Source organism: Vitis riparia, chromosome 7 (assembly GCF_004353265.1).
Source record: "Vitis riparia cultivar Riparia Gloire de Montpellier isolate 1030 chromosome 7, EGFV_Vit.rip_1.0, whole genome shotgun sequence".
Taxonomy (NCBI): domain Eukaryota; kingdom Viridiplantae; phylum Streptophyta; class Magnoliopsida; order Vitales; family Vitaceae; genus Vitis; species Vitis riparia.
The window spans coordinates 8,796,971-8,817,744 of record NC_048437.1 but is presented as its reverse complement, the minus strand read 5'-3'; the positions used below and the strand labels follow the sequence as shown (position 1 = coordinate 8,817,744).

Here is a 20,774-nt window from a genome sequence, read left to right as displayed (position 1 = left end):
ATTAACAACGTTGACCGCCACGTTCACACATGGAGATGTCGATTTCCATGTGAAAAAGTGAAAGTCAAACGTCTAGCCCCAGCCGCACAGCTTCACGACCATTTCCTTCTCATTTCGAAAAATTAACCAAAAATGGACATGGAAGGGTAGAAGGCCGATGGCCAACCTACTGCCAACGCAGGGCGCTATCCACAGTTTATTCAAAGGTAGAGAGAGGGCATTTCCAGGACATGACCTTTCTGCCTTACGTGGCAAGATTTCAGAGGCTGCATGACCCGCCAAGGTCGCAAAGCCACCGCCAGAAAATATCAGTGAGTTACTACCGTTACAATGGTTTCATGAATAGTGGGCGCATCCGTGAGATTTACGTCACGTCCCCACACACGTCGGTCTCTCACAATCAAGATGTTCACCGCCATTGTGACTTTTCCATTCAGTTCATATACGTCGTCGTCTCCCTCTCCCACCTTTGATTCGGTTCACCTCTCCCTCTCCCTCTTTTCCTCTCTTTCTCTTTTCAAGCTTTCGGCTTTCTTTATATCTGGTTTTCCGCTTTATTTATCCTGAATTTCTTTATTTTTTGGTTCTTTTTTTAATTGATCACTGCATAATAGAATGAGAGACTCCCCGCAAGGCAAAATGTTAGAAGAATCGAACAGTCTGGAGCGTCAAACGTTTGGTAATTTAATGCATTCAGCACCACCGGACGATGATTTTTCCTTCCGGAACAGCGCGAGTTCTGCGCCTAGTCCGGCTCACAATGGCGATGCTTCTCCTTACATCGGCACGTGGGAAGGGGCATCATCTCCATATACCAAGTCTCCATGGTCCTCTCATGTAGTACCACCTTCCAATGGGAATCACTATCCCAATGGCCTCATGGGATCGCTTGTTCGGGAAGAGGGTCATATATATTCATTGGCTACTTCTGGTGATTTATTGTATACTGGGTCTGATAGCAAGAACATTCGCGTGTGGAAGAATCAGAAAGAGTTTTCTGGGTTCAAATCTAACAGCGGACTGGTTAAAGCTATTATTATCTCGGGCGAGAAAATCTTTACGGGTCATCAAGATGGTAAAATTCGTGTCTGGAAGGTTTCAGCCAAGAATCCAAGCGTCCACAAGCGCGTTGGAACCCTACCAACTTTCAGAGATTACATCAGGAGCTCCATGAATCCGAGCAATTACGTTGAAGTGAGACGGCATCGTAATGCACTCTGGATCAAGCATTTCGATGCCATCTCATCTCTCAGCTTGAGTGAAGATAAAAAATTCCTATACTCGGCCTCTTGGGACAAAACCATAAAAGTGTGGAGAATCTCTGACTCCAAATGCTTGGAGTCCGTGAATGTCCATGACGATGCTGTAAATGCCGTCGTAGCCGGCTTCGACGGGTTAGTATTTACCGGTTCAGCCGATGGCAGCGTCAAAGTATGGAGGAGAGAGTTACAAGCAAAGGGAACAAAGCATTTCTTCTCGCAAACACTGCTGAAGCAAGAATGCGCTGTAACGGCATTAGCCGTTAATCCAGAGGCGACCTTCCTCTACTGTGGCTCATCCGATGGTCTTGTCAATTTCTGGGAACGAGAGAAGCATCTCTCTCACGGCGGAATCCTGAGAGGCCATAAACTTGCAGTCCTCTGCTTGGTGGCAGCTGGAAACCTTGTTTTCAGCGGATCAGCTGATATGGGCATATGCGTGTGGAGAAGATTGGAGGGAGACCATTCGTGCCTAGCGGTGTTGACTGGCCATAACGGGCCCGTGAAGTGCTTAGCCATTGAAGACGACATCGAATCGACGGCAGCAGATAGGCGGTGGATTCTGTACAGCGGCAGTCTAGACAAGTCGGTGAAGATGTGGAGAGTATCAGAGCTAGCACCACCTCATTTGCAGCAAATAGATTCGATAAAGCGCCGACAGATAGAAGGGCTTTCATCGCCGAGCCCATCGCCGTCGACTCAGTCTCAGAGCTTCTCTCCTCAGGGCAGAAGGTGATGGTATACACGTGTCTAGATCCTAATGGTGCCACTTACTCGTGAAACAGAAGCTAAATCTTCATTGAAAATCCAAAGCGTGGATAGGGACTTTGTTGGTTGTAAATACACTTGTACCTTCATCCGGATTTCCTTTTGACAATTGTTACATGGTGATTCAGTGATTACTGTTACGTTCATTTAAAAAAAATCCATTTATAAAATATGCATGTTGAAAATAAATTATTTGACATCATATCCCTCGTTATATTATGCTTATAGCGTTGTAGAATTGCCATTTCTATAGCCATAGAGTCATAGACTGCCACCACCCAGAAAAATCAAAAAGATAATTCTCATGACATTGGTTGTCTGATTGGTTTTGTCCTGGACGATGACAGCGGATTTGTTTTGTGGAGTGTAGCATTGGGTTTCCCTGTCATTGATCAGGGGTGAAATCCAAAGGATGATGACACGACATGTCGTTTTGGCGTTGGCGTTGTATGAATTATTAAACCAATTTAGGGCAAGAATTGTATCCCCCAAAGTCTTCTCCTAGTGAATTTATAGGAAGTTAGGAACCTTTTGTCTAGCTGACCTTTCAAGCAACCTATCTCCTTTGAAATTCTGGATTAGACTTCGCTTGATCTTCCAACCTCATCATGCCGCCAGATTCAAAGAGGAAGACAAATTTATGCAGCAATTGCGCTATTAAATTACATTAAAAATCATTGCTTAAAACGCATCAAGCTTGCGCCAAAGAACTAGATCCAAAAGAGAAGTAAAGCTATATACCATTTACCCAACCAAAAGTAAAGTCTCCGGCCTCCTAGTTTTACCAAATCTAGCCAGACCAGTTGGGTTATTCTTCTTCAAACCCAGCTCCCCTTTTAAGTTATGGATGGCAGTAGTTGATGACGTTTTTAATAAAGTAGAGAATGATAATTAGGCAACTCCACATTCATGGAATTTGGGAACTGAATGCAACTCCACCTAAAACACCACTCACTCCTAATAGTCTTTCATTAATCGTACTTAGCGTGTTGCTTATTTGTATTTAGCAGATACCACGTGTTCTGCATTGTTATCGTGAATCGTGACAGAAACTGCCCTCCTCATAACGTGACGGCGTTACAGAAATTGATGTGGGTTTTTCTGATGCGTGCCGACCTAATCTTTGATTAGGTTGGTGATTGCAAGTGCTGGCTTCCCATTGAAGGCATGGTTGAATCGTAAGCATCTTCAACTAAATCTGTGATCAAAGTCTTAACTTTCCAGCCATGATTTGATACCCTGCTCAAGGTTTAGTTTTAGGGGAGAAATTAGAATAAATATGGAGACAATAACATTTATTTATAGGAGATTCCCCAACGGTAGATATTAGGCAGCCTCCCACTTAGCATCGAATTCCCAAATAGCTGCGTGAGATGTATTCAAGGTTTTACCAGGTCGTGGATTAAAATTGGGGCATCTTTTGAATTTTGGTCACTGGGTGCTTAATCTAAGGTGCGTGCTCTTTTGGTGAATACTTTTGGCTTTATTATACGTCTAAATATCTTTATCCCAAAATAAATCTCATCTAGATTTTTTAGAATCCCAAAAACAGAAAGGGAAAAAGGAAAATAATGATAGGTTAAAACCATCACTTTTTATCATAAGTGTAGACTTGGGCCCGTAGCAAACGGAGGAGTGACAATTATTTTGTTTGGCCTCGTTGGGTGCAAGCACTTAAAAACCTTTTAAGAGCTTATAATTAGGAATTTGTGATTGAGGCGAGGTGGGCGACCCATGACATCAGGTGGTTCGAACTTGGGAGAGAATTCAGAAGGAAATGCAGGGGTAGGCGCAGGACCACCGTGCAGAGGCTAACCTACACTGGTCCAGACTGGCGAGTCACAGTACCCCACACGGACCCACAATGTAAAAAGACCAAAACCTCCCTCGAAATGGGTCCACATACAAACAACTTCATGAGCTTTCCTCCAACAAACCAAAATTAAAGAAAAGTTAAAAAGATTCCACTCAAAACCACAGTCCTGGTTTTCCTTTGCTGTCCTTTTCCTCTTCCCCACACTTTTTTTCCCATCACAACTTTCCCTCCTCCCAAACGCCCCGCTTTGGATTTCTCATCGTTTGTCGTCTCCTCCTCGATTCCTTTCCTCTCCACTCACGTCTGCTGGTAAGAAAATTTCATATCCATTTTTCGCTCATCTTCTTGCACTTTATAATCTGTCTTGTCTTATTCCATGAATTTTCTTTCCTTTTGGACTTATAAGTTAAGCTACTGTTTGTTGTCTACAATAGCTGGAGGCTAGGGTTAGGGTTCTCCCTGCTTCTTGGCACTGTTGAGCTAAGTGGCAAGCTCAAGTGGTTTAGTGCGCTTAATTGGGTTCTGAACCTGTGGAAACAAAGCGAGACTTGGAAGTAATTAGGGTTTGTATCAGAGGATAATGCCGTCGGAAACTGGGGTCGATGATGATGGTCCGTACTCGTTTGCCATGGAGTACCATGGCCCACCTGTTACTTATGATATCCCTCGGGCCGTTCCGATCAATGTCGAGAAAATTCCGGTGGCCACGGTAGTCGCCCAGGTATCTCTCTCTGATAAATTGTCTTTGCCGGTTGTCCAGCCGCTGTTGGCACCAGATCCTCGGTGTAAGATGTTGTCGAAAGAGATAAAGCTGGGTTCTAAATCTACTGTTTCTCCGACTTCCGTGATTGCTTTCGAGCGCGGAAGTGAAGATGATGGTGGGTGTGTATCCAAGGAACTAGATTTAGGTTCTGAAGCAACTGTTTCTCCAACTTCTGTGATTGCCTATGAGGAAAGAGCAGCAGCTGGTCATGAATGCGTGTTGTCGGGTGAGTTAACTAGCTCAGGTGCCCTGGAGTTTTCAGATAATCGTTATGGTTCCAGTGAACTGTCGGATGCGATCAAAGCCTTGGCAACAGTGGGGTCTTCCTCCAGTAGCCGTGAACATTCGAATGAGCTATTAGGTGGAGCTGGAAGCTCAGGTACCATAGAGTTTTCTGACAGGCTGTACAAATCACGGGATTTATCAGGGAGCTCAGGTGCATTTGAGGTTTCAAATGGTTGCAAAGAGAGTTTAGACTTCAATGACTTGAATGCTCCCGATTGGGTCTCAACCGAGTCACAAGTGAGCTTAGATTATCCATCTTCTAGGGTTTCTTCTCTTAAGGCTGGGGACTGCAGTAATGAACCCGGTTGTGATGTCAGGCGAACACCAGTTGTTAGTTTTCGGGGTATTGCGTTGGATGATGATACTAATGAGGAATTTAGTTCTGCTGAACCTGAAATTGTGCGGCCAAAAAAGGAACCTGAAACTAAGGGAAAGAAGGGGTCATGCTATCGATGCTTTAAGGGGAGCAGATTTACAGAAAAGGAGGTTTGCATTGTTTGTGATGCAAAGTATTGTAGTAATTGTGTGCTTAGAGCTATGGGGTCTATGCCAGAAGGAAGGAAGTGTGTTACCTGCATTGGATATCCAATTGATGAGTCAAAACGGGGAAACTTGGGAAAATGCTCTCGAATGCTCAAGCGTTTGCTTAATGAGTTGGAAGTTAGACAAATAATGAAGTCAGAGAAAATGTGTGAAACAAATCAGCTGCCTCCAGAATATGTCTGTGTGAACGAAAAGCCTCTTTCTCAAGAGGAGCTAGTTTTATTACAGAACTGCCCAAACCCACCAAAGAAATTAAAGCCAGGAAATTATTGGTATGATAAAGTATCTGGCCTTTGGGGAAAGGTGAATGTGATTACCTTCAGACATTTTGTTCTGGTATTTTGTTTCATAATTGTTTTGAATGGAACTTGATGCTTGTTTTAAATTTTACAGGAAGGACAGAAGCCATCTAAGATCATTAGCCCCAATCTAAGTGTTGGAGGTCCCATTAGGGCTAATGCTAGCAATGGAAACACACAAGTTTTCATTAATGGTCGGGAGATCACAAAAGTAGAGCTACGAATGTTACAGGTTGAAATTTCTGGGCATGCTAAATTTATATTGAAAAGCTTAATACAAAATTGTTATTAAGACCATTTGTTGAACATTGCAGTTAGCAGGAGTGCAGTGTGCTGGCAACCCACACTTTTGGGTAAATGAGGATGGATCATACCAGGAAGAGGGACAGAAGAATACAAAAGGGTATATCTGGGGCAAGGTGTGATTTGTATGTGAATATGCAGTGATTTTTTGTTTTTTAACCTCTTACATAGCCATTCACTTTTCAGACCTTTATTTATCACTAAGTTCTAATGCAGGCTGGAACAAAGTTGGTTTGTGCTGTCTTGTCACTGCCAGTTCCTTCAAAATTTTTAAGTCCTAGTGGAGAACAAGTGAATAATTTTGTTACCAGAGCTGTCCCTGACTACCTTGAGCAGAGAACACTTCAGAAGCTTCTTTTAATTGGAAATAATGGATCTGGGACGAGCACCATATTTAAGCAGGTAGCTTCGAAATTGTAGTATCAACTTCTTTTTTCCTACAAGCAAATAAGAAATAATAGATTAAAGGCCACTAGCAAAGACATGGGGATGCAACCCACACACACCAGAAGTATATAGAGAATGCCAAGAGGCAAATTGTGGAATGAACTTTTAAAACCCATCATTTTTTGTTTATTTGATAATTATCTGACTACTTTACTAAATGCCATGTAGCTCCATTTTCTGTCATTTTGGTTCTATATGATATAATTGTCATACCATGTTCACCTTGGGATTTGCTATTTTCCATTTTGTTAGTTGTGTGGTAATGCACAGTACTGCTATTTTAACGGTTCAATCTCAAGAAACTTGGTGATCTTACCCGGATTGTAAAAATCCATTCTCTCTCTAACCTTCTTGCTTAATATCAATAGCAGTGAGAGATTTTATTGACTTGGTGGGTGATATCATTTCAAAACGGTGTTTCTCATATGATGTGTGTTTGTTATTTTCAAACATGCTTTGTTGATAATAACGAAGAATTGTGGCAAGAAGTTAAAACTTTAAACTGCAAGATAAATTAGGTACAAATAATTTGTAAGGATGAATTAGATATAGGTAAAAAGGAAAAAAAATGCCTGTGCAGATATTCTTGCATATACATCTCCTATATGCAATTTACAGATATTCCGCATTGGGTGCTCTGCTGCTTCCATTCCCCATTTGGCTCCAGCTTCTTGTTGGTTGGTAGCATATATTCATGTGAGCACACATGTATGTGTGTCCTTTTTCCCATTTGTCACCACTGTGGTATATTCTGCTGATCCATGTGAAATTTTAGGTCTATATGGTAATTTATTTTAACATGGTTAAATAAATGATGTTTTATCCAGTACAGGTGATTTTTGAATATCAGTGTTGGTATAATACTCGTCTACTGGATGCATATGCATATTAGCTCATACATAAACCATGAATGCAAGTTGAAAGTGGATGGTGCATGGAGTTTCTTTTATATCTGTTACTGTAGACATGGTGGCAGGTTAACATGTTTACAATTTGTTGATTCTACTTAGAGACCATTGTATTTATTAAATTTATTGCTTGATCCAGGCCAAGATTCTTTATAAAGCCACTCCTTTCTCAGAAGATGAGCGTGAAAATATAAAGTTGAAGATTCAGAGCAATGTGTATGGCTATCTTGGTATACTCCTTGAGGGCCGTGAGAGATTTGAAGATGAAATCCTGATTGAAATGAGAAAAAGGAAGTCTTATCATAAATCTGACTCCATAGGTATTTATTCTTTAGTCCAGAATTTATTATGGCAAAAATGTCTGGGGCTTACTCTTGCTGTGACTATATTGCCATTGGTATGTTGTTTATAAAATGTGCATAATGTGTCTGAGGAGAGTTTCTGGTTAACCAACAGGGAATACTGATGATGAAAATGATGACAAAACAATCTATTCTATTGGAACAAGGTTGAAAGCGTTCTCCGATTGGCTTCTCAAAACTATGGTGGCAGGTAATTTGGAAGCCATTTTTCCAGCTGCTACTCGTGAATATGCACCTTTGGTGGAGGAGTTGTGGAATGATGCAGCCATTCAGGCCACATACAAGCGGAGAAGTGAATTGGAAATGCTACCTAGTGTTGCTAGTTATTTCTTGGAGCGGGTGAGATCATGTTTCATTTTCCTTTACTGGGTTTGGCTTTTTAAAAACTTCTCACTGAATTAATAACTTGCTTGCAGTTTAATTGTATGTGACTGAAGGTTGTTGATGTTTGTGCATTTCTAGTAGTTGCTTGTAGCTGGATAATATAGAGGTGCACAAAATCGAAAAAACAGGAAAAGAAATCTAATTGTAACATACCTTGGGATTGGCTAAAACATGATTATGGTTCTCTGTTAATGCTTGTCAGTTGTTTGGCATAAATGTTGGAGCTATATCCTATATAGTAATATTGCCTCAGAATCTCAGAGAGAAGGAAAAGGAAAGCAAACAAGCAACAAGGGATGCCATTAAGCAGGAGGAAGTATGCATTAGAATCTGCTATGAATAATAGTAAGAGAACTACTGAAACCACCTCGAACCAAGCTAAGTTTGGTAACAAAGAGTTGTTTGAGGATGTATAATTGACTTCCTGACCATAATTCATGTCATTGCTATATTAAGAAAAAGCTAGGATTTAATTTTTTAAGCTGATAATTTTTTAAATATTTAGATTTCATGGTAAGATTTTGAATGGTCATATAGGCCAAGAGCATTGAGAAGAAATAAGGATGAGGAACATTTTCCCTTTCCATGTGGAAAAAAATAATAACAAAAGGAAGTGAGGTCTATCACTGTAAAATAGGAGAGCATACAGCTCACTAGAATTCGGCTCATTTTGCTATACACACTCAACCTCAGCTTGTTTAGGCCAATGAAACAGGTCAAGAAGCTACTGGATACTTGGTTTGTGTACCAGCCATTTCATCAAGCTGTCAAGCTACCTCAACCAGGATAATAGCATAGTTTGTGTCCTGCTATTTGGTTTTTATTTTTTTTTTCTTCCTGTTTTTGTGTTTTTTGTTACCCTTGCAGTTTAGTGATGATTATGACAAACTTTTGAAGTTTATTTTTAATATTTCTGGGTTTTTTTCCTGGTTAGGCCGTTGATATATTGAGAACAGACTATGAACCCTCAGATGTGGACATCCTATATGCCGAGGGGGTTACTTCATCCAATGGGCTTGCTTGTGTGGACTTCTCATTTCCACAGTCAGAACCTGGTGATGATATTGATACAGCTGATCTGCATGATTCTCTGCTTAGGTAAGTATTACTTGTTACATGTGTAGAAGTACCTTGCACTTTAAGTGGTCCTGTGCCTCTCTCATCATAGCTGTTACTAAATACCTATATCCTGTAACTTCTGTTATAGAGTGTGTCTGGAGCTCAGTTTCTGATAAACAGAAGACCCCGGGGTGCAAATGCAGTGCTGTCCCATTTAGCCCTGTCAGATTCCATTCTGCAAAAGGGAGTTTTTGGCTTTAATAACCAATAAAGAGGAGGAGCAGTCAATGCATGAAAAGCTGCTCATGTTTGATATTTGAAGAAAAAAATAACACATCTTGGGTGGTGCATTTTTATCCAAAGTTTTTATGAATGGATAGAAAAGCACAAATAATTGTGGCAAAAAAAGGATACAGAATTCTTGATATGGAAATAAGGATCATCTTGTGAGGTTCAATATCCTGGTCCAAACAAATAGTGACCTAATCAAGGCTTCGTCCCACCTAGCTAGATCACTAATCCATTCACTTTGAGTTCTAAGTCAGGTGATGGTAACTGGTAATTAGGTCCCCCTTGGTGACTCCTGGATAACAAAGCAACAGGTGCCTGGTGGTCATGCCTATATATCATTTGGTTATGCGAGTCTTTTAATATCTTAAGTTGGACCTGTGGCATGTTTTTGGCATGCTTTTAGTGGGGTGGATTTGGCCATTAGAAGGTCCTTACTATGGAAAATTGCACATGTTTTGACCCAACATGATTTAATGTACGTAAGTACTGGATATGCTGTATCAATTTGAACCTGTTTGGGTAGAAAGGCCAATCATCTTAGAATGTTGCCTAGGCACAATGATTATCGTGGAGAATTGGATTTCCTCCTCTCCCCCCCCCCCCCCCCCCCCCCCTTTTTTTTTGCAGATACCATGCCATGGATTGACAAACTCAAATTCTTCATGCTCTGTTGTTTGATTTACTCTTGATTTCTCATACCTCTGACAATGATGTGAATTTTTGTCAACTTCTAACCAGTATCAATGTCAGTTATCCTTAGTAGTCTTCTTTTTTCTGTTCATACTCAGATACCAACTAATTAGAGTGCAAGCAAGAGGTCTTGGGGAAAACTGCAAGTGGCTAGAGATGTTTGAAGATGTCCGCATTGTCATATTTTGTGTTTCCTTGAATGATTATGATCAATATTCCTATGATGCAAATGGGTCGTTGGTGAACAAGATGATGCTGAGCCAGAGGTTATTTGAGAGCATTGTTACTCATCCAACTTTTGAGCAGATGGACTTTCTTTTGATACTAAATAAATTTGACCTGTTTGAGGAAAAGATAGAACGGGTTCCACTAACCCAGTGTGACTGGTTTGAGGATTTCCATCCAGTAGTCAGCCGTAACCGCTCGAACAGCAACAGTAATAATATCAATAATAGCCCCTCATTGGGTCAGCTAGCTTTCCACTATATTGCTGTAAGGTTCAAGACACTCTACTCCTCTCTCACTGGCCGGAAGTTATATGTTTCTCTGGTGAAGGGTTTGGAGCTAAATAGTGTTGATGAAACTTTGAAGTATGCAAGAGAGATTCTGAAGTGGGATGAAGAGAGGGCCAACTTCAGCTTGAGCGACTCAGTTTATAGCACTGAGCCAAGCTCCTTCTCTCATTGAAGTCTAAATCAGAAAGGCTTGTAAATGTGGGTCCTATTCTGGTCTATGTTTATCATTGCCGGTGTATATATTAGGTCATTGTAATGAGCAATAGAAGAGGTTGATAAGCGGCAATTGGTTCTGGTATGTTTTGCTGCTGTCCATGAGATATTCCAGCTTTTAAAAGAATGTGAAGACTAATTGAGAGGTGTCATTCCAAAAGTCCTGCTGCTCATCTGCTATTCAGCATTTGTTGGGGTATTAGCAGATTGCCACACAGATTCAGGTGGAACTCTTAAATCTTGTTGTCCTTTTATATGGATGAGAGTATATTTTGATGTTGTGATTTTGTACCATGTTTGTGTAGCTGTGCCACCTTCCAATACAATTCAACAATATTCATTTGTAATATAATATGAAAATGCATCTGATCCAATTATGGAAACCTATCCCTTCCATCCTCTTTGTTGAGTTTTGATTGTGGACGAAGAAAGTATACATGTGAGTGGGCTGGTTGGCGGGCAATGGCTTGACTCTTAACTGGAGATTTGTTTTTTGCAACAGCAATAATTGAACTGCATATACCCCTTTTCACCCATTTGTTTACAAGTGGGCTGCCTTTTGGTGCTTCTATATGGGGTCATCCTTCGTCAGGGGCAGTAGGATGTCCTGCCATCTGCTTCCAAAGAGGTATGATGCTCTACTCAACATGGTGTAAGTTGCCTTTGAATTGGTATGCCAACTATAGCTTGTCAATTCTCTCGAGTTCCAGGAGAAGGGGGCACTCGAAATTTGAAGCCATATCTGGGTTCCAACTCATCTGCCCTGAGCTGTGATGCCTTAGTTAATAACAAGATTCTGGAGGCCGAGGGAGTTGGCACCGAAGTGCCCCACAATAACACCTGGTGCACGACTGGGGTGCAGGTTATATTCTGTGTGACCCAGAAGATGGCTCCCAGCTTCGGTCATATATCCTCTGTTTAGAACACTGCTGTGAACATCTGGGACTTCTGCTCGCCCCCTCAAAACAGTTGAACCTTTTTTCAACAAAAGTAAATGATTCAAATGGTGCCAGCCACAGCTTGGTCTTGTGTCGTGTCTCCACTGCACCCTTGGTTTTAGCCCTCCCTAGATCAAACCATGTCATTCTGGTTGTGTTATTTTGTTTTCACATCTGTCATGCTGAATTTTAGGTTTTCTTAAAATGGGGTCGTATAATTCCACTGGGGCTCACATTGAGTTTTGAGTAAAAATGATTTCTTTAAAAAGAAAAAAAAAATTCACCAAGTAATTTCATTCTCAAACTAATTCCCAAACTAGTGCGCTCCATCCATGTCATAAAATTATAATTGGCAATTACAATTTAAAATTTTTTTTAAAATGATTAAAATCGTAATTGATGAATATGATTTTAAATTTAAGTTTAAAATCATAGTTACCAATTATGGTTTTAAGCTTAAATTTAAAGTTATAATTGCCAATTACAATTTTATGTTTAAAAATTTTCAAAATTGATGGTTCAATTTCCCTGCAACTTTCAGCAAACCTCTTAAGCATTCCATGAAAACATACAAAAGCTGAAGTTAGAGAAGCATTTAGGTGTAGTGATACGTTCTTCTTTCTGTCTGGCGGTTGAGGAAATCTGTACTATGTGCATATTTGATTGCAAGTTTTATTTATTTATTTATTATTATTATATGCTTTGCATAAAAATTATGATGTGCCATCTGCACCATAGGTGGACAAAACTGGTCTTAGTTGTGATGTTAACTTACCAGCCTTTGTCGCTTTGTCCGTGAGATAAAGATCCACCCTGTGGGATTAAAATTAGCGACTAAGACATCATAAACAACCAACCAATAGACCCAAATGCTCTTTAGTCTTATTTATTTACACTGCACACGCTGTTTGGGCTAGTTAATCGCTCGATTTACTCTCCATAAAGCTTTGAATTAAGATGTGGACTAAGGAGACCCTCAAGCGGGGTAGCTCTCAAATTTGTTAGACCAAAGCTCTACCGAAGCTCTCAGTCATCAACGGCTTCATCTAATGGCATCTCTACTTGATAATTATGTAGCAACCCAGCTAGTGTGAAATGCACCGCTTGTAGACCAAGAGATATCCCTGGGCATGATCATCTACCAGAGCCTGAGAGCCAAAGGGAATGAGCTCAGAGTTCTGACCCTCCCGGTAAATTTTCAATGAATTCACCATAATGTGTGTGCCTGCTGAGATGCTGTAGCGATCTACAAGCGTGCAGGTCCTCCATCGTGGCATGATGGGCGATGATTGAGCTAGGTGGATGAAGACGCAGTGTATCCTTGAGGTAAACAAAGTTCTTGACATCTGATTCATCCACACGCTGTCCTTTCTCTACACATGGCGGTTGTTAGAGTAGTAAAGTTAAGGCCCAAGAGAGAGCGGTTGCGTCAGTGTCACCTCCTGCTCTAATAAGATTCTGCCAAAACATGAGTTTGCCATTAGCATGCGTGGGAAGGTAGAAATGGAAAGGGCACCCTCTATGTATGTTAATTGAGGTTTGATCAGATGTGGATTAATACTAGTTACATAAATGGCAATTTTCATCATATGAAGGATCAAAGCCAGACAATGACAAATAAAAATATAATCACTCACTCTCCCTCACTTACTCGGTTACTCCAATCCCTTCTCACCTCTCATTCTCCCCCAAATTATTGATACTTCACCCTCCCATGTGGCTCGCATCCTACACAGCTAAGAACACTAACCAAACAAATGAAACATTTTCGACATGTTATTTAAGAACCCCTCTTTCATTTTGTGTCTCTCTCCTTCTCGAACCTTCAAAATGAAGTCTTCTTGTTGATTTCTTCATTTTTTTTAAACAATGGGTTGAATTCCTGGCTTCTTCGAATGGGTTATCCTGGGCATAAAATTCTGGATGCTGCAACCAATTTCATATCACTTTGCATACAGTCATATTTGCAGTTGTGGATGAACTCACCTCTTCACTGGGTTATTAAATTCCCAATCAGCACCAAAGGCCCATGATGTGATATACTGTACTATTTACGTTTTGATCTCTGCTTTTTACCTAGCCTAGGATGTTTTCTTTGGTGGGGTTATGTTCGAGGATAGTGTAATTCAATTTGGAAGTCCTGCATGTTTTAGTTTGATATTTTCTAGAATTCGAATGGTTGGGTGGGTCTCAGGCTCCATTTGATTTACTGGTGAATAAAATCTTGGAAAAGAGAGGTACTGGTTCTTTTGGATGGGGCAGTATCCCCATGTGATTTAAGCATCTGAATGTAATGCGACAGAGCAAGGGGGGTTGTCAGTCTACTAGGCTTAATATCCTTTCGGAAGAGATGAGTTGAATCTATTGATTAGAACATTGGAAGTAGCAGGAATCCGTGCTCCGGATTACATGGTAGCTACAGTGAGTCACGCTTATTATAGAGGCAGCCACCTGTGCTATGTTACCCGAACATCCAATGCTTTAATATGCTCTGTTCTGACTTGACCTTGGAACCTACATGCGGTTCTTTTCCTAAGACATACTGTTTCCGGGGCCACATTCAGGAGAATAAATCCTAGATTATGTTGATGCAGTATGTTTTCAATTGACATGGGCATCTGTTATATTGACAGGCAAATTCTGGTAACCGATTTAGCAGTTGAGGTAAGAATTCAGTCCCTCGTTATAGGCAAGATCACAGGTTCGGACATCCTATGAAGAATGAGTAATTTTCGATGTTTTATGCTACATTAGATGCCAAATGAATATAGTTGTCCCATACATGGATTTAGTATGCTTTTATACAATGTGGTTTTAAGGTTCTGCTACCATTATCAATGATGTTTTGCTTTTCTAACAGCAACCTTAGCTTGCATACCTGGTCCAAGTTTCTGATGTTATACCACTGGATAAGTTTAACTCAGCAGCCTTTGTTTGTAAGAGTGTGTACATGATCTTTTTCTCCAATGAAAAAAAATCAGAAAAATGAGTGAATCCCTTCTGTTGAATGAATGAGTTTATCATAAGGAAGGGCACCCCTCGAATCACTAATATGTTTTAGAGAAATGTTATACATGTGATATATGTGAAACAATTGCATAATGACTTTATAAACTTTCTTGATCGGTTATGTTTTCAAGGGATAATGATCTAGCTTCCCTGAGTAAAAACAAGAGATTGATTCATGTGCATCATAAAGAACCAACTGATCAAATGCATATACATCACTACTAATCTTAATTTGCATCCCACAGAACACCTCATGTGATGGTCTAAAGCCTTATTTATTTACTTTGTACATGCTACTTTTGCTATTCGATTACTCCAATCCACTGTCTGTAAAGCTCTGCTTTGAGGCGTGGACTAAGGAGAACTTCAAGTGGGGTTGCTTTCAAATTTGTTAGACCCAAGCTTTCAGTCATGTCCACGTCTTCGTCTGATGGCTTTGTTACTTCATAACTATGTAGCAAGCTAGCCAGGGCGAAATGCACCACTTGTAGAGCAAGTGATATTCCCGGGCATGATCGTCTACCAGAGCCAAAAGGGATAAGTTCAAAATGCTGACCTCTCACATCTGTGTCCTTATGGCTTGTCATAAACCTCTCTGGCTGAAACTCTTTTGGGTTGCACCACACACGCTCATCACGGTGAATTTTCCATGCATTCACCATAATTTGTGTGCCAGCTGAAATGTTATAGCCAGCTGCAAGGGTGCAATCTTCCATTGCTGCATGAAGAGTGATGATCGGGCTAGCTGGATAAAGACGCAGCGTTTCCTTGATTATAGCCTGGAGGTATACAAGGTTTTTGACATCTGATTCATCCACCTGCCGGTCCTTGCCAACTTGGATGTCCAGCTCGGCCTGAGCTTTTTTCAACACATGGGGGTGGTTGAGTAGTAGAGATAGGGCCCAGGTAAGAGTGACCTTCGTGGTGTCACTTCCTGCTAGGATGAGATTCTGCCAAGGGAAGGTAGAGTTTGGGTCACACCCTCTATGTTATTAAACTTTGGTCAAATGTTGAGATTACTAGGAACAAAAAGAACAAGACTGATGACATTAAGGATCAAAAACACATAATGATAATAAACAAAAATAAAATCAGAACTTATTTGTTGTTGTATCTAGATTATTGGAAAGAGAACTTATCTGTAATTGCTGCTGTATGAAGATTGGACAATGAGGATGGGCATGAGGATTTTCTATTGTCATTTCCTTAAGTACTACTGTCTCATTTAGATAAGTTAGTTAATTTCTCTTACATACTTGTTCCAACAAGTTTGTGCAGTGCTAGATTCAATGAACCAACTAATTTTAGATGTTTTTGGTTAGCAGATCACAGTGGCCAAAAAGAACATATGCATGCCAAAATTTGGTTTCCGTCGGTGGTTTGAAACAGAGACATCTGAGGGACTGCCAAGTGAAATGCATGTTTTTGCCATCAACATGATAAATTTGGGGACAATTTTGTCAGTCTAGTAGGCATAGTACTTACCAGGCAAGTAGCCTTGTTAACGGTATCTGCATCAAAACCAGAAAAGTTGACATCTTCGAGAACTGTCAGCATCACATCCATAAAATCTTGATCATCCTTGCCTTCCCCACCCAACAATCTCTTCTCTTTATGCTCCTGCAGCCACCCTCCAAAGAGACTGTCCAGTTCTTTAGCAGTTCTCTTCATGGCTTTCTTATGTCCTTTCAAGTCCAACCAACTGAGAAATGGAATTGCATCTGACAACACAAATACCCCAAACAGATGCGCAAAATCCCTGATCACTTTTTGACAGTTTCGTCCCTCTCCTCCCTTGGTATCAGCACCAGCGCCGAAATAGCGCTTCCCTCCCACCAATCTCACCGCCAAATTTAGTGTCAAATCTCCAAACCATCGCTTCATATCCACAAATACTCTGCCATCCGTGTCTCTCTCACTAACCCACATCTCATAGAGTTCTCTTATTGAAGTCCTCACCTCTGAAGCACGTATGTGCTTGAGCATGTCGAGTCTGTGATTTGATAGAAGCTCGATTGTGACTATTTTCCGCATCTCACGCCAGTAAGATCCATAAGGAGCAAAGCCAAACATAGCGAAGTCATAGCCCAGTATTTTTGATGCAGTGACGCTTGGTCGTGTGGAGAAGACTCTGTCATGAGTAGTGAAACACTCTCTAGCCATTTCACTACTACTCAAAACTAAAATCTCATTCAATCCAAGCCTTATAGTGAAAACCGGTCCATACTTGTCGGCCATGGCTCCCAGTGTCTTGTGGGTCAGCTGCTGAGCACCAAAGAGGTGCAGGTGACCGATGATAGGCCAAGCCCCACCTGCTTGAGGAGCAGTGCATCTTTTTGCATTAGAAGCAGCTTTGATATTTAATCGATAAAAGCAGATGGAAATCACCACTACAAGGAGGCTAGAAAACAGAGGCAAGAGGAATCGGAGCAGGGTTTCCATCAGAGTCGAAGTAGCTAGATGGGTTCAACTGCATGTAAGTTTGTGCCTTGGTGGAAGTCCTCTTTAGTGTTGTCATGAGGTAGTCATTGACTTCAAAGAAATAAGATGAGTTAACTCGAGATACATGCGGAATGAGATAGCTGATTTGGTCTTTCCGAAAAACTGATTTGACTTGCCAAGAGCCTAAATTCAACCATAGAATCAAGTTAGATTTAGCTTATTTCTTGTGCTACGTTTCCTGTAATCCAAAAATTCCAATCTCCTAATCCTAGTCTGTTGCAATTGTCATTTGATATGAAAAAAATCAATCACCATGGACCATCTACAAGCAAGTGAAAAAAGTCGGGTGAAATTGAAGTTTGTTGATCTACATCTTTCCTTTTGAACCCTTCTTGCATAAAATGCAATTAGAACTTGACGAGTTGTGAGAGTGCAGTCCTCTATGGCACCAGACCGACTACAAAGCTTGGTGATTGGGTCGGGTGGAAAAAGCCGCAAGGTTTCCTTAGCAACAACCTGGAGTCGCTTTTTTAACCATCTGATTCATCCACATGCCTGTCCTTTCAAACACGGGTGTCAGCTTATCTTGGAACTTCTTAAATACATGGGGTTTATTTAGTGATAAATATAGCAACCATGTTGGATTGACCAGCAAGATCCTGCCAAACATGACTCATCAGGATGCATGAACAAGAGACTTGGTGGCCGCATTATCGAAGTCAAGGATAAGAACCCCGTAACAATAGTTCCAAAAAAAAGTCTTTCCTAGGTGTCGTTTAGAGGGAGAATTCTACGGTCCGGCATGGGTAGGTAATAAAAAATAAAAATAAAAACAAAAGAAAGGCTTTTGTAAGTGTCGTTTAGTGGGAGAATTCCACGGTACCACATGGGTAGGCAACCGGGAATTGCTTTGCAGCATTTAATATATAAGATGAGATCTTGATTATCCATTTTAATAACTTTTATTTAATCTTTTACTATAACTTTTATCCAATCTTTATATTTCATTAAATAATATGTGGAGGTATGGTATTGAAAAACAATTTCAAAATTGTTTTTCAATACCGTAGCTTGATGTAGTGGTAGAGAAAGGATTCCAGTTCAGGGGTAACTTTTAAAGCATATATAAAGTTTGTCAATTACAAAATACGTGGGTTTTAGGTTAATAGCCAATCATAACACTTTTTAGTGGATAAGAGCATGGATTGAAAATCGGATTTTATCAGCGATATTTCGCCAATATATCGGATATCGGGTGGCTTCAAAATGAAATTTAACACCGATTATCGAACGGAAGGAATATCGAAAAAAAAAAAAAACGATAAAATCAGTAATATATCGGTTTGAAACTAATAAATCGACGAAAAAATTGAGCGTGAAACGACATACGGAGCAGCGAAGGAAGCTTGTCAAAATATCGATGATATATCGGTCGGGGAAATATCAGATATTTTTTTGAAAGTTTTTTTAAAAAATATTTATCCTTTTTTTTATTTTTTTTATTATTCAATTTTAATTTATCTTTTAATTTTAAATCTATATTATTATTTTATTTTTAACTAATTTTTATATTTATCTCATTTATGTATGACATGTTCGTACTTACAATCAATACTATCAAAACTCCATGTCCTAGTGTGAATATTGTTTTCAACAAGATGAACTCCCTTCATCTAGCAATATGATAGAACCACATCGATCTTCATGTTAGTATTAAGGACTATTACAATGTCATATGTATTATGTTTATGTGTAAATAGTTTTCATTTAATAAAATCAAATATTTCTTAACTCAATTCTAACTTTAAAAGTGTACAATTACAAAATTTATATTTTATATTCCTAAAATCCAAGTATTGTAAAACTATATTTATGTCAATTACACTTATAAAATAACTTTAACATGTATATTTTTGTTTATTTTATCATTCTTTGGATTTTTCTAAGCATTCTCATCAATTTTGGATAATTTTTGTCTCACTGATATTTGTGTAAAAATATCCATCAATATTTCCGATATATCCGCAAAATGTAAATACTGATATATCTGTGTTTATCGATATTTCAATCCATTGATGGAAGAAACACTAGGTTCGGGTTTGATTCCCCTTGGAAATTTATTTTTTTTCCTTATATTTTCCAAAGCAAGTGGCCCGCTTGGGCGTTGCCTCAATCCACCCCTGCTTGACCCATTTAATAACATATACAAGAAAAATTATATCGTATTATTGTTGATAATATCTCTTATTGTTGTTTCTCCTTTTCAAATGAAGATGTTGTACATCCTTGGCTACTTATTTGTTTAGGAAATATTATCGGAGAAATTTGAGAACTTAGACTTTTAAATTTCACAATAAATATATTTTGAGAAAAATAATTTCACCCATATGCACTTTAATAATAATATTATCATAATGTCAATACTATCATCCAAACCATCTCTTTCCTGTCATTAACTAATTACATCAAATATATTTTTTTAAGCTTTGATATGAATAATCATGTGTTGATTATTCATATATAATGAATAAATTTTGAGGTTTAAAATATAACATTTTATAAATTCATGTTAAATAAAATATTTATTTATTTTATAAATCTTATCACATAAGAATTATATGAAAATATCTTTATCATATTATTTTATTGTTTGTATTTTAAAAATTTTTTAAATTTTCATGTGAATTAGAGTCAATGATAATGATTTTATCTTTTTGCTTATGTTTCTAATATGATCATGATTTTAACGTTTTGTTTAGTTAAAATGTTTAATTTTTTATTTATATAAAATAAAAAATAAAATATGTATTTTTTCATTAAAAAAAATTGTATTTAATTATTTATGGGCACTTTATACAAAAAATAATAATAAATAATTAGTGAGAGAAAATGTAATTAGGCACATGGTACCATAAGTGGAAGCACCATACATATTTATTATAGGTTACATCTTGTATTTAAACATTGTGCGTCTAAACCTTATAAATGAGATAACATTTTTATTTAAGAAAATTTCATTGATGTATAAAGAAATTAATCAAAGTATCACCAATATCTATAGGATGTACTACCCCTTTTGGGGTTAAGGTTAGGATTAGTACCACCCATTATATACACATTAACATAATAAAGTAATAATGTGAAATGTATAAGTATTATTGTATTTAAACACCTTGCATCTAATTCTTGGAAATAAAGCACCACTTTTATTTAAGAAAGTATCACTGATGTTTACAGAATGTATCGCTTATAAAAAATGATGCACCATCCTTTTTTGGATTAAGGTTAGGGTTAGTATTACGAGTTACATACTCAACGTTGATCATAATAAACAAATAATGTGAAATATGTGAGTATTATTACATTTAAATACCCTTGGAAATAGGGTATCACTTTTATTTTAAAAAGTACCATATTGTATAAAGAGTACCATCGATGTCTACATGATATACCACATGTGAAAAAGGATGTAACATCCTT

General features: G+C 38.9%; 3 protein-coding genes across 3 annotated transcripts; 2 read left to right on the top strand and 1 right to left on the bottom strand.

Annotated features, from left to right (window-relative positions):
- Nucleotides 1-394: 394 nt before the first annotated feature.
- Nucleotides 395-2,216, top strand: LOC117917908 (protein JINGUBANG-like). Its single transcript, XM_034834377.1, has 2 exons — nucleotides 395-477; nucleotides 615-2,216. Exon 2 carries the CDS (start codon nucleotides 616-618, stop codon nucleotides 1,993-1,995), a length of 1,380 nt encoding a protein of 459 aa, XP_034690268.1. The 5' UTR covers nucleotides 395-477; nucleotide 615; the 3' UTR covers nucleotides 1,996-2,216.
- A 1,775-nt stretch (nucleotides 2,217-3,991) lies between these two features.
- On the top strand, nucleotides 3,992-11,305 carry LOC117918341 (extra-large guanine nucleotide-binding protein 1-like). The gene is made up of 9 exons (XM_034834912.1): nucleotides 3,992-4,152; nucleotides 4,278-5,737; nucleotides 5,828-5,965; nucleotides 6,048-6,152; nucleotides 6,253-6,438; nucleotides 7,531-7,711; nucleotides 7,848-8,092; nucleotides 9,072-9,235; nucleotides 10,276-11,305. The coding sequence occupies exons 2-9, from the start codon at nucleotides 4,424-4,426 to the stop codon at nucleotides 10,862-10,864; spliced, it is 2,922 nt and encodes a 973-aa protein (XP_034690803.1). The 5' UTR covers nucleotides 3,992-4,152; nucleotides 4,278-4,423; the 3' UTR covers nucleotides 10,865-11,305.
- Nucleotides 11,306-14,925: 3,620 nt separating this feature from the next.
- LOC117919153 (cytochrome P450 CYP82D47-like) lies at nucleotides 14,926-17,752 on the bottom strand. Its single transcript, XM_034836250.1, has 3 exons — nucleotides 17,607-17,752; nucleotides 16,338-17,477; nucleotides 14,926-15,802 (listed from the first exon to the last, which is right to left on the bottom strand). Exons 2-3 carry the CDS (start codon nucleotides 17,292-17,294, stop codon nucleotides 15,155-15,157), a joined length of 1,605 nt encoding a protein of 534 aa, XP_034692141.1. The 5' UTR covers nucleotides 17,295-17,477; nucleotides 17,607-17,752; the 3' UTR covers nucleotides 14,926-15,154.
- Between the last annotated feature and the right edge of the window lie 3,022 nt (nucleotides 17,753-20,774).